Source organism: Acomys russatus, chromosome 20 (assembly GCF_903995435.1).
Source record: "Acomys russatus chromosome 20, mAcoRus1.1, whole genome shotgun sequence".
NCBI classification, from domain to species: domain Eukaryota; kingdom Metazoa; phylum Chordata; class Mammalia; order Rodentia; family Muridae; genus Acomys; species Acomys russatus.
This window is the reverse complement of record NC_067156.1, coordinates 63,485,698-63,503,771: the sequence shown is the minus strand read 5'-3', so window position 1 is coordinate 63,503,771 and position 18,074 is coordinate 63,485,698. Positions and strand designations below refer to the sequence as shown.

General features: G+C 38.0%; 1 protein-coding gene across 3 annotated transcripts in view; it reads left to right on the top strand.

Annotated features, from left to right (window-relative positions):
* Positions 1 to 18,074, top strand: part of Ark2n (arkadia (RNF111) N-terminal like PKA signaling regulator 2N) — an 83,311-nt gene that overhangs the window by 28,954 nt on the left and 36,283 nt on the right. For all 3 annotated transcript variants that reach the window (XM_051163700.1, XM_051163699.1, XM_051163701.1), the window contains exon 2: positions 5,491 to 6,275. In XM_051163700.1, the coding sequence (XP_051019657.1) occupies positions 5,561 to 6,275 (715 nt within the window). In that variant the 5' untranslated portion in view covers positions 5,491 to 5,560. The remainder of the gene's footprint in view (positions 1 to 5,490; positions 6,276 to 18,074) is intronic.

Below are 18,074 nucleotides of genomic sequence, written 5' to 3'. Positions count from 1 at the left end.
TAAGAAAATTATATCCTAGATGGAAGGCTTTGTAGAATTTATTGATGAAAAATGACCAAAGTGGTAGTGTCATGTCCCAAGTAAAAGCACTGCCCTCTTTCAGAAGACTTTTATATTAGAGCTTTAAAAGAGATTTATTGTATATGATACAAAATTCATGAGGTACAAAACTGCACATTATTAACATTTTCTATTCCTTGTCCCCCTCTTTACACTTTGTTAAGGATCCCTCTATAAATTCAGTGTCCTGTAGACAAAATCATAAATACAATTGCTTGTGCTTAAACAGATAGTATAGTTAACTTTTCTGTTCATTTAAAGTTGGTGTGTTATATGCACATGTTTGTGTTGGTGTGTAGATGTGCACACATGTGTGTGGAAGCCAGAGGTTGATGTCAGTTGTCTTCCTAGATCACTCTTAACCTTGTGTTTTTGTTTTTGTTTTTTAAGACAGAGTCACTTATTCAGCCTAGAGCTCATGTATTTGGCTAGGCTGATTGGCTAGTAAACTAGAAGAGTCTTTTGTATCTCACTGTCCTTAAGCACTGCGGTATAAATGTGTACAGACCAAACTCAGGTGATCATGTATGTACAGCTGTACTAAATGAGCCATTTCCTCAGCCTCTTCTTTTAAGTTTTGTTCATGAGAATTGCTCCACATCATTTTATATAAGAGCCTTTTCCTTCTTAATGCCCACATTATTTAGAAATACCTCAATGAGTTCACTGGTTCTGTTTATAATTAGTGCCAGTCCTTTGTGATTGATTTAGAAATGTTAAAGTGGTTTTAACCACAGTACTGTTGACATAGTTAGGCACTTGTAATGAAATCTCATTTAAAACTTAAGTTTAAGGATCTTAAAATACAAGCTAATTGATGTGTAATTGAAAGTAATATTGTTGATTTCTTGCAAAGAAAATAGTTCAGATTAATTTGTGCTACCCATATAACTTATTCCCTGAAGAATAAGTTTGTTTGTTGGTTTTTTGAGACAGGGTGTCTTGGACTTGCTTTGTAGACCAGGCTGGCCTCGAACTCACAGCGATCCACCTGCCTCTGTCTCCCGAGTGCTGGGATTAAAGGTGTGTGCCACCACGCCCGGCTTGTTTTGTTTTCTGAGAGATAGGTTTCTTCTGTGTAGCTCTGACTGTCCTGGAACTCATTCTGTGCACCAGGCTGGCTTCAAACTCACATAGATCTGCCTGCCTTTGCCTCTCTGAGTGCTGAGATTAAATGCATGTGCCACCACAGCCTGCCCAGCTCTGCTTCCTCTTATTCTGATGCAGCAGTGGGCAGGGCTCCTGCTAGTGTGACACCAGCTGCAAGAGTAGGTCCAGCAGTCCCCGGATTGCAGATGAGACTCCAGTGCTGACACTGGCTGGGACTTTGACCACAAGGTTCAAAATTCACATTAGCTGCTTTAATGATTGTTTTCCCCTCTGTTCAGGTCACCTCATCATCTTGTAGGATGGATGAGAGCAGAGTAGATGCAGGCCAACATGGAGATAAGCCGTGGTGGACAGTGGGGATGTTGCTGGGGAGACTGTCATTGCTGGGTGATGTGCTCATCTCTAGATAGAACAAGGCCCTCATCCAATGGAGCCTTAGCTTCTTTAGAAGACTATACACTGTAGCAGCATGGAGAAATGGGGCAGTACATTATTTTTTAGTCTGATGCTATCTTAATACTCCGAAAAGGTCTAGTAGTTCCTTCTTTCAAAACTAGACTTTGATGTGTTTGTGTTATAATTGTCATTACTTTCATTTTAGTGTTTTTTAGATATTTCAACTTTAAAGACAAAACAGTGGAAGGAGGCAAGGCTGCCATTGATGTATTGTATGAAAGAATTTAAAAAAAAAAGAAAGAAAATACTTATTCTAGAGTGTATGAATGGATTGTCAACAGAAGAGTCGGTCTTGCCGGGTGTGGTGGCGCACACTTTAATCACAGCACTCGGGAGGTAGAGGCAGGTGGATCCCTGTGAGTTCGAGGCCAGCCTGGTCTACAAAGCAAGCCTAGGACAGCCAAGGCTACACACAGAGAAACCCTGTCTAGAAAAACAAAAATAAATAAATAAATAAATAAATAAATAAATAAATAAATAAATAAATAAGAAGAGTCTTCCCCCCCACCCCACACACAAAGTCTCATAGATCTAGCTAAACTTGATCTTGATATGTAGTCAAAGATGATCTTGATCTTCCTGCTACCACTTTCTTAGTGTTAGGATTACAGACATACTTAACCATGCCTTGTTTGTATACTGCTTGGGATTGAACCCAGGGATTTTTGTGTGCTAGGCAAACACCAGTCCACCAATTCCCACTTAAAATTTTTCCTACATTTCTTTATTTATTTGAGAGTGGGGATATATGTATGTGCTACAGTGTGTATGCAGCAGTGGTCAAAGGACATCTTAAGGGAGTGAGTTGTCTTTTTCCACTCTGTGAGTCCCAGGGACTGAACCCAGGTTGTGAGGCTAGGTGGCACGTGCTTTCCTTTAGCTGTTGAGGCATCTTGCCAGCCCAATGCTCTCTTCTAGTATTTTTATCAGAAAAGTTGGGCTTTTTTCTCTCTCTCTAGTCCAAGAGTATTTAAGACATACAAATATTTTATATTGTTAGCACACTTTATGTATGACACGTTCCATTTATTGATTTAGCCTACACTCCCTCCGTTGGCTTACATTTCTTTTAGAACTGTTAAGCATCTATACTTATTTCCATTCAGTTAAAAAATTGGTAGTAATACAAATACATTGATAAAGTAGGCTACACAAGAGTGTCTCCAATTAGTGAATACTCTAGTAGGAATAAATATTTTACTTTTCTCGAGTTTGTTAAGGAAACTATCACAGTGCTCATTTTATTAGAACAGGGCTATATAGGCAAAAGCAAGAAAAAAAACCCATAGATTATCATGTTTGTATCAATAAGTGGTGCTTCAAATGTTAGATCAATAAAAGAATTTTCTAATACTTTTGGTTTTTGTCATAAGATGAACTGATACTTGGTAGACCCAACTGATGGAGATGCTGTATTATATACATCGCTAGCATACCATCAAAATTATTATGTTTGCATCTGTCTGTGACCTTTGGGGTCATCATAGGTCCTTATGTTTTGTAACATTCTATATACAGAACAAGGGAGTGGCTTCCCTTGCTTCATAGCATTCTCATGAAAACCATCAGTTAATGAAATTTGCGATATAAAATATTACAGACTGGTGTTAAAGGTTATGTTCTGGTCATGATTAATTAGATTTGTCTTTTATGGTAGTGGTGAGGACATTAGGCTCTAAATTTAGTATATAAGATGTAAAATGTGTAAGTTATTTTTCTTAAACCTGAATCTAGTCAGAGAATTTTCTGGGTTCTCAAAGTAACTGAAGGAACACCTGACATGAGGCTCACTTAGTAGATGGACTGAGGGAACAGCAGAGTCTGGCCTTTGAGACAGGCTCTCAATATGTAGCCTAGGCTGATGTCAAACTTAACCCAACTTCAGCTTTGCAAATGCCATATTACACAGGTATGCTGCTATACCCACCTGGCCCTTTCTCTTAATCCTCCTTTGGGAATGCAGACAGGTGTGATTCATATAATTACTTTGGTTGCTCATACCAAAATCATGTAGTTGATTTTCTTTTTTGTCTTTTTTTAAGGATGCAGCGAGGAGATGGCTCATTCAGAACATGTGACTTTGATACCCAGAATCCATGTTAAGCAGGGAGTGGTGGTACATGCCTGTAACCCCAGTACTCTGGAGGCAGAGGCAGGCAGATCACTGTGAGTTTGAGGCCAGCTTGGTCTTCAAAGAGACTCCAGGACAGCCAAGGCAACACAGAGAAACCCTATCTCAAAGGTGGGGGGCGGAGGGAAGGCAGGTGGGAGGCAAAGACAGGAGTTCCCTAAAAGCCACTCTATCCAGCCAGCATAGTGTAATTGGCCATCTCCAGGCCAATAAGAGATCCTTTCTCAAAAAACAGGCGATGACTTTTGAGGAACACAGGAGGTTTTTCTCTGGCCCCACATGCACCTGCAGACACACAAACATGCATTAACACACACACCATCACCACCACCACCACCACCACCAACAACAACAACAACAACAACAACCCCCTAACAACCTAAAATATATATTAGCTAGCTCTCTCTTTCATTGGAAATTGAGTACAAAAGCCATCATTTTAGTTACAGTGATTCCCAGAATAGTGCTGTATGGAGTGTTTGGTGGTACTGGGAGTTGAACATGTTAGCAAGCACTCTTCTGCTGAACTACATTCCAGCCCCTTCCTCCTTTATGTCTATGTGGTTTTTTTTTTTTTTGTTTTGTTTTTGTTTTTTTGAGACAGTGTTTCTCTGCATAGCCTTGCCTGTCCTAGACACTTGCTTTGTAGACCAGGCTGGCCTCGAACTCACAGTGATCCGCCTGCTTCCACCTCCCGAGTGCTGGGATTAAAGGCGTGCACCGCCACTGCCAGCATGTCTATGTGTTTTTAAAGATTTATTTTTTATGTGTAGAAATATTTACCTGCATGTATATATGTACCAGGGGTTTTAGTCCCCTGGACCTGGAGTTATAGACAGGAACAGCTGTAGAATCTGAGACCCAACCCAGGGTCCTCTACAAGAGCAGCAAATACTCTTAAACACTGAGCCATCTTTCTAGCCCCTTCATTTTCATTTTGAGACAGGATCGCTCATACTGTCCAAGTAGCCCTTGACTTTGGGATCCTCATACCTCAGCCTCCTAAGGAGCTGGAATTACATACCTGTCCAGCTTAAGCACTTTTAACTTGTTTCTTAGTTTTTGTTTTCTTTTTTGATAAAGGACTCATGTATCCCAGGGTGGCCTGAAATTTATGGGTGACCCTGAACTTTTCTAATTCTCCTGCCTTCACCTCTCTAGTGCTAAAATTACAGGCATGTACCATCATGTCTAGTTCTACGTAGTGGTGAGGATTGAACCCCATGTATGAAAGGCAAGCATTCTGAAAACCAGCTGAGTTACATCTTCAACCCCAGAGCAGTCTTATTTTAACCATTCTTTTCATTTATACTAAAGTCAAGAAAACATTAGTTATATTAAAGTTTTTCAAAGATTTCTTTCTTGAGTGTTTTAAATCTTTCTTATTTTGGTGCTGGGGATTCAACCCTGGGCTTCATGTACCCTAAATAAGCACTATACTACTAAGCTACTTTCCCAACCCTGTCTAAAGTTCTGAACTTAACTCTTTGGCTACTTGCTGTAATTATGACAATAGAGGTTATTTTTCTATTTTTTAGTAGATGAGACTGCTAGGAGTTTGCTGGTACTTAATCATTTGACTCTGACTGCCAATCAAGCAGAGTATGGGTACATATTATCATAAATGTCTGCCTAAGTAGTAACTTATGCCACTCACGTAGGAAAATAGCATGCTCTCTGTAGGTTAAATAGTCTTCCATTTCTAGTCATTGACTTTATGTGTTTTCATACAGGCTGCTTTCCTGTTGCATCTTTGATATCGTTTCCTAGACTCTGCTCCATGATTTAATTTGGAATTCTGAAATGAAGATGGAGGAGGCAGTGGGAAAAGTAGAAGAACTCATTGAGTCTGCAGCCCCACCAAACACGTCTGAACAAGAGACAGTCAAGGAGGAAGATGCTTCTGTAGAACTGGACTCTCAAGTTCCAAAAGATGGTGTAGCTGACTCTACAGTTCTTTCTTCAATGCCCTGTTTATTGATGGAACTGAGAAGGGACTCTTCAGAGTCTCAGCTAGCATCCACAGAAAGTGACAAGCCCACAACTGGCCGAGTTTATGAGAGTGACTCCTCTAATCATTGCATGCTTTCCCCTTCCTCTAGTGGTCACTTGGCTGATTCAGATACCTTGTCTTCTGTAGAAGAGAATGAACCCTCTCAAGCAGAAACAACTGTAGAAGGAGATACTTCAGGGGTGTCTGGTGCCACTGTTGGACGGAAGTCTAGGCGGTCCCGTTCTGAAAGTGAAACATCTACTATGGCAGCCAAGAAAAACCGGCAATCCAGTGATAAGCAGAATGGCAGAGTCACTAAGGTTAAAGGTCATCGGAGCCAAAAGCACAAGGAGAGAATCAGACTACTGAGGCAGAAGCGGGAGGCCGCTGCAAGGAAGAAGTACAACCTGCTGCAGGACAGTAGCACCAGCGATAGTGACCTGACTTGTGACTCAAGTACGAGTTCGTCAGATGATGATGAAGAGGTTTCAGGGAGCAGCAAGACAATCACTGCAGAGATACCAGGTAGAGGATGTTTTTTAAACTGACTGTAAAGCACCTGATGGCCTTTCCCAGCTGTCAGACTCAGTTAGATGAGTGACACTTGAAAAAATCCAGGAGACCTGCAGCTCTCTATAAATTTGAAGACTGCAGTCTATTAACAAGACACGGTCAACTTAAAACACAAACAAACCTACACAGAATTACCAGTGCACTTTAGCACATCAGCAAAAACATTAACTGGTCAATGTTAGGGACAAGGTTGTTTTTAAGAGACGGGATTCTCCTAGGTTTTTCTCTGTAACATACTGTCCGAACTTCCATCATTGCCTTTTTAGCACTGCATAGACTTACTTACTACTCACTGTTCAGCATTATTACTGAGTACAATGCGTTTTCCTCAGGAACAGGCACCTTGCTTTATTATTCAGCCTCTGCACTTGAGCTTATGGTGTCTGCAGTGATACATTCTTTCATTTAAGCTTTCTAATTACTGTTCCTCCTAAAACTATAGTTCCTGTTTCCCCCCTAGGTTTAGTGGATGATAAAGTAGTTACCCATGTTGCACATTTTTTATTCTATGTCACTCAAATTGTAAAGAATGTTTAAAAACAAAAAAACTTCCTTTTAATCTCCTAGGCTTTAAAAGGTTACTTGGAAATTGGCTTGTGTCAGCTCTCATAAATAAAAGGGTCTGTAGGTTATTACATGTTTAACATGTCTGCTTTCCCTGTATTATCACATCTGATACTGTGTGCTAAAAGAGGCAGTCTTGAGATGTCATAAAGGAAGAGAGATATATCTAAATGTTCTTAAGTGAAGGGTTCTCATTATTGGGCATCATATGACTAGGAGTATTTTGTAAAGTAACTGATGCTTAATCAGCCATGACAGCATTGTTTATTGTTGCATTAAAGAGTGGAAAGTTTGGTTTTCTAAAGGTTTATAGGTGATTTTTTTTCATTTTAGTTTTCTGTTTTATGTATAAAGCAACATATTGCTGATGTACAAAGGGTATTGAAAGAAAAGTCATATTGGTTGTCTAAATTTATACCTAACCATGTAAACTCAATAGCAAGAATGACTTAAAAAGCACTTTATAGGTGTTGAACGTAGAACAGTAAGTCTCTTTCATATAGCATATTAAATATACGTTTAAACAGTCTTTAGAAATGCTTTTTACTATGATAATATCTTGATTGAATTCCTTTAGTAATTTCTTATATTAAAACTAATGGGAAAAGAGTTAAATGAAGCTCATGAAAGAAGCAGACTTTTGGGCTGTTCTAGGGTATGATCTAGGTGTATTTCAGTTTTCCACTTAGTATTATTTTTAAGGAAGCCTTATTAAATACCTATAATTTGTTTGTGTATTCTTATGTTCTGTTCTAATCTATTAATCAAATTTCTGATGGATCTCCTGATACAGTACTTACACAGTACTTAATTCTAGTTATAAATAGGTTTTCATGTAACCACCTCAACACTTTGCCTTTTTATGGAAAGGGAGATGGTGGGTAAATAAAATTCTTTTTAAAGCTAGAATCCCCTTGTAGAGGTGAAATGAGTAATGTCTAGTGAGCACTGTTTCCCTAACCTACAGGCTAGGTGTGCTTTGTTCATATCTGACTATCATAACCATATTTAAGACGTCTGAAACATTGCTATTCTTTCTGTTTGCCATCTACTCTGAATTGTATACTAATCAAACACTGAAGTAAGTTAATATTTACTATAGTTTCTATTTTTTATATATTACTTAATAAATTTTTGACCTTTGAGAAGAGGTAACCGTTTCTAAGGTAATTGTGGAAAATCAAATGGTACTTGAAGATGAAGGCCATTGTATGGCTGTAGTATGCACTGCTCAGATTTTTTGAGGGGAAGGTGGCACTATTCACACACAGTACAGGCATAAATGGTCATTTTTATTTTTATTTATTTAAATTTTTTTTGGTAATTATGCAAAGCAACAAACATTCAACTACCTAGTGTTTAAATATAAGGAACTTAAGTCAACCATATTGTTATCTCTGAAAAACTGTGACCATATATAGTTCTACTGTAACAGATATACATGTTTAAATTCCTGAGTTACATGACTTTGGGCAAGAAGGGAGGCACACTCAACCTTACAGCACAGGTAGTTGTTGAAAAGTGCTGTGAACTGGCTTGAGTGAAACAACACGGACATTCAGGTGAACTTACTTTGGACGTGCCTAAGAAAATCTCTTGGATGCTGAACTTTGAGTCCAGCTGTTTACACAGAATGGAAAGCAATTGGAACAGTAAAAAGTTTCCTACTATGTAATTTTGTCAAGATACAACCAGTTTAATAATTCAGAAAAAAATTATTTATAAGCTTTTGTTTAGTCACATCTTAAAAACTGGAAGAAGTATCCTGATTGTACTCTATGCCAAGTAATTTAATAGTATATTTTCTTTTAAAGAATGCAGACTAGTACAGGCTTACTGATTTATTTTGATACTTTGGGAAGAGATGTTTATGAAGTTAAAAATCAGTTAATTAATAGGTTACTTAGTATTGCATTGTACTATTTTCTTGAAGTTTTTGGAAATATGGGTGATTCAAGTATCTGTTTGGAGGACCAAGAAGAAGATACTCTGGCAGTACTTTCATTTGGAGGACTTAGAAATATTATGATAAATTTATAGTATTTTATAGTAAATCAATGTAAAGTGTTATGTGATAGTTACCTTAAATACTCAAGGCTTTTGTCAAATGCCTGGCTTATCTCTACAGTTTTTGGTATGCTTTATATATTACCTTTGCAGTTTTATGATTGGAACATTTATATGCTTTATGTTTTCTTTTCAGTTTATGAATGGAACACTATTTTTCATGGGGGCAGTTTCTCTATGAAGTCACTTGAGCTCTGTAAAGTCTGTTGGAAGTGTTTTGAATATAATTAATAAGAATAATGGGCATTAGACTTCAGTAAGTTCAAGGAATTAATATCTTGAGTAAACATGCACATCAGTGTATATATGAGCATTCGGAAAACATTTTCCCCCCGTAACTCTTCCTTGTTATTAATAGGTAGCGTAGGGTGAGCCTCAGGGTAGCTTTGTCTCATCTTGACTATTATGGCCTACTTTTGTGTGGTCAAAAGAGAACCAGTGTGGCAGGTAAGAGTCAGTTGTCTGAGCTGGCTTACCATTTTTGGAGTGGGTGAAGGTCGTTATTGAGGACAGTTGTGTAAGATCACCTGAACTCTTAATTCATGTGAGGTGGTCAGACCAGCTCAACCCCACTGAAGCCAGCATTTCTGCACCTAATACGCAAATATGATACGCTCAGATGCATTATGACAAACTTGCCTTGTTAGTTTTTCTATGATTATTATTCTTAATTCTTGTCTAGAAATAAACATTCTTAAAAAGTAACAAATTTGGGGCTGAGAGATGGCTCAGTGGTTAAGAGCGAGTACTGCTCTTTCAGAGGCTCAATTCCTAGCACCCATATGCAGTGGCTTGCAACCACTGTAATTAGCTCTAATGCCTCAGGCATGTGTGTGTGCGAGCACACGTGCGCGTGCGTGCGCACACACGCACATGTACACACACAGACATACACACATACTCAACAATTAAAAATGAAATACTAATTCTTAAGTTACTCATATTTCCACATTTTAAAATATATTTTTTATTTATTTTTTATGAGTATAAATGTTTTGTCTGAGTGCATGTATGTATACCATGTGTGTGCCTTGTGCCTGTGAAAGTCAGAAAAGAGCATTTGAGCCCCTGGAATTAGAGTTATGGATGGCTATGAGCCACCATGTGGGTGCCTGGAATCAAACTTAGATCTTCTGCAAGAGCAACAAATGCTCTAACCACCTCTCTAGCCTCTGGTAATTTTACTTTTGTTAACATTTGAGTATATCTTCTATAAAACATAACATAATTTGTCATACAGGGTGTACATCTGTCTTCCTTTTCTTTGTATGATTGCATTTTGAACCTTTTAAATGCTATTCTCTAGATTATTTGGATTTTGAATAATTTAGTTAAATGTAAAAATAACTTCCCTATTGTTTGTTTGCCTATTGTTGGGCTGTTTTTATATTTTGCTGTTGTAAGTAAGAATATGAACATTTAGAGCTTCTGATCATATATTATAATATTGTATTTAAAATATATTCTTTATTGTGTCTTGGAGTTTGAGTATTTATTGTATTCTTTCTATAGATAAATATTTATTTAGTCTTGTTGATTTGGTGGAAGAATTGGAGCTTCAGGCTGATTTGTATTACTTTGCTATTTAGTGAATTCGAAAAACTACCTTTGCTACTTGTTTCTTTGGTAAACAATTTTCATGTTCTTCACACACTTTCTTCTTGGCACATGTGCATTTTTCTTCTTATTTTGTAGGGTTATTAATCTATTGGGTATCCAATTGTTTGAAAAAGTTTTGGTAGTAATTCAAGCAGTGGGAACTCAGTTTTCAGACTCCTAAGGGTCCCCATGAAGCACTGGGTATTGACCTTTCTCCTAGATTGAATTTGAAGTGACTCTTAGTGACTAAAAGCTTCATGTACTTACTGTAAATAACTGTCTGTAAGCTGGAATTAGATTGGTAGCTGTTTAGGAGACCTGGTAGATAATATTGTTAATAAAATATAGAGGCAGAACAGTCAGGCAAAAACTGTTTTGAGCTTAGTAAATCTAGACTTGGCTAATAAGATCCATGCAGTTTAAATCAGGCTATGCATTTTAATAGCTGTAAAATTCTGGTACCCAAGCTATACTCCAGCCCAATCAAATCAGAGTCTTCTGGGGTCTGACCCTAGGCCCAGTGCCTTTAAAACTCTCCAAGTGAACTGCTCAGTTAGGTAAGCCAGGCTGTATGACGTGATTGGGTTTGAGGGGCAGAGGGAAATGAGAATGAGAACTTGAAACTGGTAGTCTAGTCACTTGAGTTGGCCAGTGGATTTGATATTCTAAAAATGGAGTCTGGTTTTTAGAAATCAGAGTTGGATACTGTGCACCATTCTAAATTAATCGGCATGGGTACCTCTTTCTCCATTTAAATGGAATGAATGTTTGTGGGTTTTTTGTTTTTTAACAGTGTCTCATAAAGTACCTGGCCTTGACTAGTGATCCTGGTGCCTCTGCCTCATTTTCTACTACACCCATCCTAAGTGTTTTTACATACATTGTTTAAGTGGACTATCTGGATGTTTCAGTGCCTGCATGTTCAATTATAGGCTTTGAAATAGATATCCTATGGCAGCCTCTCATGTTAGTACTAAGATACATTGTTTGCATCCTTATTATCTAAATGAGTGTCTACCCTAACTTTGTATGTACAACACAGACTATACCTTAGTGTTAATAAAAAGACCATGCTTATTAAGATGAGAATATTGTCCCTGTTTTTTTAAAGTCTTTAATGGACTACTTTTTAGTAGTTTTCAGTTCACAGCAAATTTGAAAAAGAATTGTTCCAAATTTCTGCCTCCATATATAGCCTCCCACTATCAACAATGTAAGTTAAAGTATACATTTTTTTTCAATAATGATAAACCTACATTGACCTTCTGTTATCACCTAGTTTTTCTGAGTTTTGTAGATTTTTGACAAATACGTCTTTGTTCGTGTTGTTGTCCTCAAAATTCATGTTTGTTAGTATGTGTGGCCAGTAGTCATCTTTTTGTCCCAGTATAAGCATGTGTGTGCGCTCATCACTTCCTGAATTCAATATATATTCATTGAAAAGTAGATAATGGCATTATTTAATAGATCAGCTTTCTGATTTCTGCCCTACACTTATTGTTACCCAGCACATGTAACGGGGCTAAAATGAAAGTGAATACTCTTTAAATTATGCTTAAGCCAAGTAAGCTGGTGTCATCTCTAACCTCAGCTCTCCAGATGCTAAGGTGCAAGGCTGGGCTGTATAAGTTCAAGGCCAGACTGAGCCTCCTAATAAGTCCTGTCTCAAAGACTACAAGGAAAATAAAGTATAAATTCTACTTGGTCTGGTTTTCCTGAATCTAATATATAGTAGGAGAAGATATATCCTTCTCAAAGAGTCATGCATATAGAGAAAATGCTTTGTTCAAAAACATTTTTTAAAAGATTTATTTATTATTTATATAGTGTTCTGCCTGCTTGTATGCCTGCACACCAGAAGAGGGCACCAGATCATATTATAGATGGTTGTGAGCCACCATGTGGTTGCTGGGAATAGAACTCAGTACCTTTGGAAGAACAACCAGTGCTCTTTAACCTCTGAGCCATCTCTCCAGCCCCCAAAATATCTTTTAAAGTGGAGATATTAGAGAAAGAGTAGTCAGAAGAAAACGAGTAAGATGCAGTTAGAAGAAATGTAGGTAACAAACTTGAAGAGGATCTTTTTTTTTTAAAAAGTGGAATGGGGTTAAAATTTGTGTAGGAGCATGTAGGCATAGAAAGCTGGATGACATGATTTAAATGTCTACAGTTATTCTTAATAATGAGCATTCTTTTGTATCTTTGTGAATAGCGACTAAATTATAAAATGAGCCATGTTTTTAGAATTAACATGGAGTAAACATGATGGAACAATTCATAAGATTGTGATTTCCAATTTTGTGTGTTTTTGTTTTTGTGATGCTAGGTATCAAACCCGACCAAGGCCTTGCACATGCTAGGCAAGTGTTCTATTACTGAACTATATCCCAAGCCCAGGACTGCTCTTTACAAAGTTTCTTGATGTAGATAGATGGTATAAGCCCAACATTGATTGTCAGTTGTTTTATTCAGCAAGTATTTGCATACCTAACACACAGTATTGGGGTCATAATAGGGAATTAAGTCTCTTCCCTCATGAAATACACTTTTCCTTGAGTAGCCTGATAATAAATGTATTCATTATTACTAGGTGGTTCTTTACTATAAATAATAGTAATAATAATAAAGCATAGAGGTGAAATGGGAGTTGGATAGAAAGCTATTGTGAACCAAGCGTGGTGGCACATGCCTTTAATCCCAGCACTTGGGAGGCAGAATCAGGTGGATCTCTGTGAGTTCGAGGCCAGCCTAGTCTACATAGTAAGTTCTAGGACAGTCAGGACTGTTACACAGATAGACCCTGTCTCAGAAACAGACAGACAAACAAACAAACAAAAAAGGAAAGAAACAAAAGTTATTGTAGTCAAGAGTAGTGTGAGAAGGCAACTATTTAATATTTGTCCTGAATATGAAGATTTTAATACTGTTTGATAGAGGCCCAAACCAAAATAGTCCAGCTCAACAACGAACAGTTTGTGTAGGGGCATATCTTTAACCAGAATCTGGTGAAACTACTCTTCAATAGATTATTAATGTCTGTTTACATGCTCACATACTTGAGATATATTAGATTATGTGAAAACAAGTTTCCTCACTGCAGGACAACTTAGAACTGTTAATATATCCTGTGCCCTGTCTGTCTGTCTGTCTACCTGCCCACCCACCTATCTGCCTACCTTTCGATTTTTGAGACAGGGTCTTATTGTAGCCCACGTTGGCTTCCAGTTGAGAATGACCTTGAACTTCATATTGGTATATAGGATTCTAGGAATGTGCCACCACATCTGCTTTCATACAGTGTTGGGAAGCCAGGCTTTGTGCATGCTAGGCAAGCACTCTACATCCTACATCTTTAGCCTATATCCCCAAACTTAAGTACAAGACTCCTTTGTTCCTTATAACACCCTGGATGACACTAAACTTTTGTAAGACTGTCCCAGAAATACACGTAGAGTCTGTACATCCCTCATGTGGTCTTTTGTTGTGGTTAATTTACCAGTATGGCCTAATAATGTTTTTTGTTAGGCCTATAATTATTATTAGGCAGTATTTTCTAACCCACTAGCAATCAATCAAGACACAGACACCTGTTTATTTTAAAATAGCCTTAGTTAACCTGGGGAGGGCAGTTATTAATCCCCTAAACTACTACCCATAGTGCGGTAGGTATGGCATACCTGCCCCAATCCCATGCCATCTGGTTCTCATAACTTCTATCAAGCTACCGCCCATCCATAACCCCAAATACTTGTTACTGTTCTTCATCTGGGCCAACTCCTCCATCCATACTGGCCTTGTGCTTCTCCACCTAACCCACAGTGCAGCCTCCTTCCCCTCCCCTCTCCTCTTCGCTGATGTCTCTCCTCCCTAGCCTACCCTATCCCCGGAACCTTAGCCATGCCTATCCCATTTGCCCTGCCCACATGTGATGGCCTTTTATTGGTCAAATAGGTTAGGCTCTTAGGCAAAGTACAGGTGGGGCAGAGACAGCAAGCTGTAATTAGCATCAAAACACATCAGACCAACTTCCAACAGTCTTTCAATACAATTAAAAAGAAAATTAAAACAAAGCTTTCAGTCAGATGACAGTTATCTTGTAATGATTGGCCATGGGATCACCTGACAAAATATTACCTGCCATTTAGAGTTTAAAACCAACACAGTTAAAAATATTCAAATATACAGTGGTTCTCTACAAAAGCCATACGTTAAGAATTATCTTTAACACTTAAAAAACCCAAACCAAACCAAACCAAAACTCAACCTTAGATATCTTGGAGCCATCCTGGTTTCTGGTTAGGCCACTCTAGTTTCTTAGGTTTAGCAATGTCTGAAAACCAGCTAACTGCAGGTGAAGTCAGTCAAGAGGAAGAGAACACATTTTCCCATATAGACCATGAAGCTATGAAAAAGGGTAACATCATATTAGTTATTTTATTTCCTTATAATAAGTTTCTTTGGCATAGTTAGTGAATTTCAACACAGCCTATCAGGGCTATATCAACCACACTTAAAAAAAAAAAAAAACAACCAAAAAACTAATGCAGTTTCCACTTTCCTGAGTTAAGTATGTTTAGATAAAAATACACTTTTGTAGATTACTAATGTTTTGTCAAGTGGCCTCAGTGTCTCAAAACTGTGCTAAGGGGATTTGAATGAGTGTTCAAGAAAATAGAAAATGTCAGCATACTTGACAAGGGGGTGTGGCATGTGATAGGAACTGTATAGGTAGAGTTCTAGAAGATGCTAGTGACTGTTGCTGAGTTACAGACAGGTAGAGGTCCTGAATGCATATGGGGAACAGACTCACTTTTACACTGGTGAAGACCACAAGCAGCCTTTGAACCCAGAGTCCCCAAAACACAGATGGTTACTCCAAGAATTCTCCCTCACCCAGCCAGATGCCCACAACAATCCTTTGTTACTTCTTAATTTCCTTGCCCATTTGAATGTTTATAGTCTATTAAAATACCCCCAAGGCACTGTAGTTAACATTGATTGCTAAAAGTGGGAACATTTCTGAGTCGCCTGTAAAAATTGTCACTAAAGTATGCTGTCTACTTTATTGATTAAGAAAAGTATACTTTTGCCTGCTAAAATTTTCTTTTGATGACATTTTAAAGACTGCCTAGTAAACAGGTTGTTTGTTTGTTTGTTTTCATTTTTTAAATGAGGTATTTTTAGCTGAGCCTGGTAGCATAAACCCATAATCCTAACACTTGGGAGATAGGGAGGCAAGAAGACCAGGATTTCGGAGCCAGTTATGACTATATGTAGAGAGAGTTTGAAATAACCCCGGGTTATGGAAAGCCATTTCCTAAAACAAACAAAAAAAGCATTTAGAGCAGATAGCGCCAGTTTGATACATTTTAGCTTGTGTTTATTTGAAGGGTGGAACATAAAGCTGTGTTTTTGCAACAATAGGTAGGGAAGAATGATCTTTTCTTTTATGCCTGTCCATGCCAAAACAAACAAACAAACAAACAAACAAACAAATAAAATCCCAACCAACCAACTAAAACACAACACCATGTTGCATTAATCCCAGCACTTGGGAGACAGAGGCAGGTGGATCGCTGTGTGTGAGTTTGAGGCCAGCCTGGTCTACAAAGTGAGTCTAGGACAGCCAAGGCTATACAGAGAAACCCTGTCTAAAAACAAAAACAAAATAAAAAATGAACAAAAGCCAACCCCAACCAACCAAACAAAATAACTAACTAACTAACCAAACTAAATAAAAAATTTGGTGGAAAAAGACAATTCAATAAAAACTCATAGGCAGTTTATAACTTGAGAGTTTTTACTATTCATTCCATAAACACTGTCACTTCACTCTGATTCAAAGCCTGTAATTTTTCTACGAACATTATGAAAGAATATACTATATAAGCATTTTATTCCTTATAATGAATGAACTAATTTGTCAGTAGTCTTCTGTAGAGGAATGTCTTGAGTGGATGTAACAACTGTCAATAAAGCACTGTTTAGCCAATCAGCTGGGCAGAAGGACAGGAAGTGGAAGGCGGGACTTCCTGGAGAGGGGGCGGAGCTGAGATTGACAGTTGAGAGAGATAAAAGAAGATGGTTGACAGTTGATGGGGAAGGAAAAAGAAGTGTCTGAGGATCAGATTGGCAAGTGCTTGGGATATATGTATGTTATGAGGTTTAGAGTAGTTTTTGTTAGTTTACAAATAGATTAGAATCAGTTTAGATTCTGCCCAGTGTAGTGCTTGCAGTTTTAAAGTATGATTCAGTCTCTTGATGTCAGTTATTGGATTCCTATAATCTATTGTACACGAGAAGCATGCATTGCTTTCTTGAGTAAATATTTACTTTTGTACCAACTATGCAACATACTATATGAATACCAGGGCATGATGGTGCAGGCTGAGGATCAAGAGTTTGAGGTCAGTTTGGGTCATAGCAAAATCCTTCTTTAAGAGGAGTGGGGAAGATAAAGGCCAGTTTACTTCAGGTTGATTTCCTGAATGAGGAAAAATAGTACAATAGTTTTCCTTACTGGAGAGGGTGTGTTCTAAGATTTCCAGTGGATGTTATAAGCCGCATACAGTACCAAGCCCTTTATATACTGTTTTTCCCCTGTATGTACATCTCTACCATAAAGCTTAGTTTATGAAATAGTCACATTAAGATTAATAACAATAATAAAATAGATACAAAGCTATGTGAGTTATTGTTTCAAAGCATCCTTTTGGACTATATTCACCCTTACTGTGGTGTAGTAAGATAACAGATATAGTGCCTACATAATGAGATGAAAAATACTGGCCTAGAGTTGAACAGTTATGCAGAAGTTATTTGAACAAAAGCACTGTAATTTTAAAACAGTCTCGTAACTGAGATGGGCCTTATTTGGGAATACTCTGGGCAGAGGGACAGAGCTTGAGCTTAGGGCTGTGGAAGATTTCATCTCACTGCTCGAGAGCATTGTGCAAATAAGAATTTGTGAATTAGTCATTTCTACATTTTCCCCTTTATTATTTCAATCCTTAGTTAACTGTAGGGAACTGAAACCATGGAAAACAAAGCTGCTGTCCTTATTGGGGCAGTACTGTATTTTTCATTGTCATATAGGTAAACTTTTTTCAGGGGGGCGGGTTTCGAGACAGGGTGTCTCTGTGTAGCCTTGACTGTCCTAGACTCTCTGTAGACCAGGCTGGCCTCCAACTCACAAAGACCCACCTCTCTTTGCCTCCCAAGTGCTGGGATTAAAGGTGTGTGCCACCACTGCCCGGCGTACAAGTAAACCTTAATCTTGAGCTTTAAATTAACCCTGGCAGGTATCAGTCAGTTGAGTAGGTTTTCAAGTTGTTGGTGAAAAGGTTTATTTATTTAACATACTAGTTTAATCTTATTTTCATTCCTTAGACTAAAATAAGTAGTTTTGGTCATGTTTAAAGTCTCCAAAGGGAATAAACATGGCAAAATTGATGTCCAACATGGCTTATTGGACATGGTGGTATAATCAATCCTCTAATACAAGAGTGGGGGAGGTGGAGG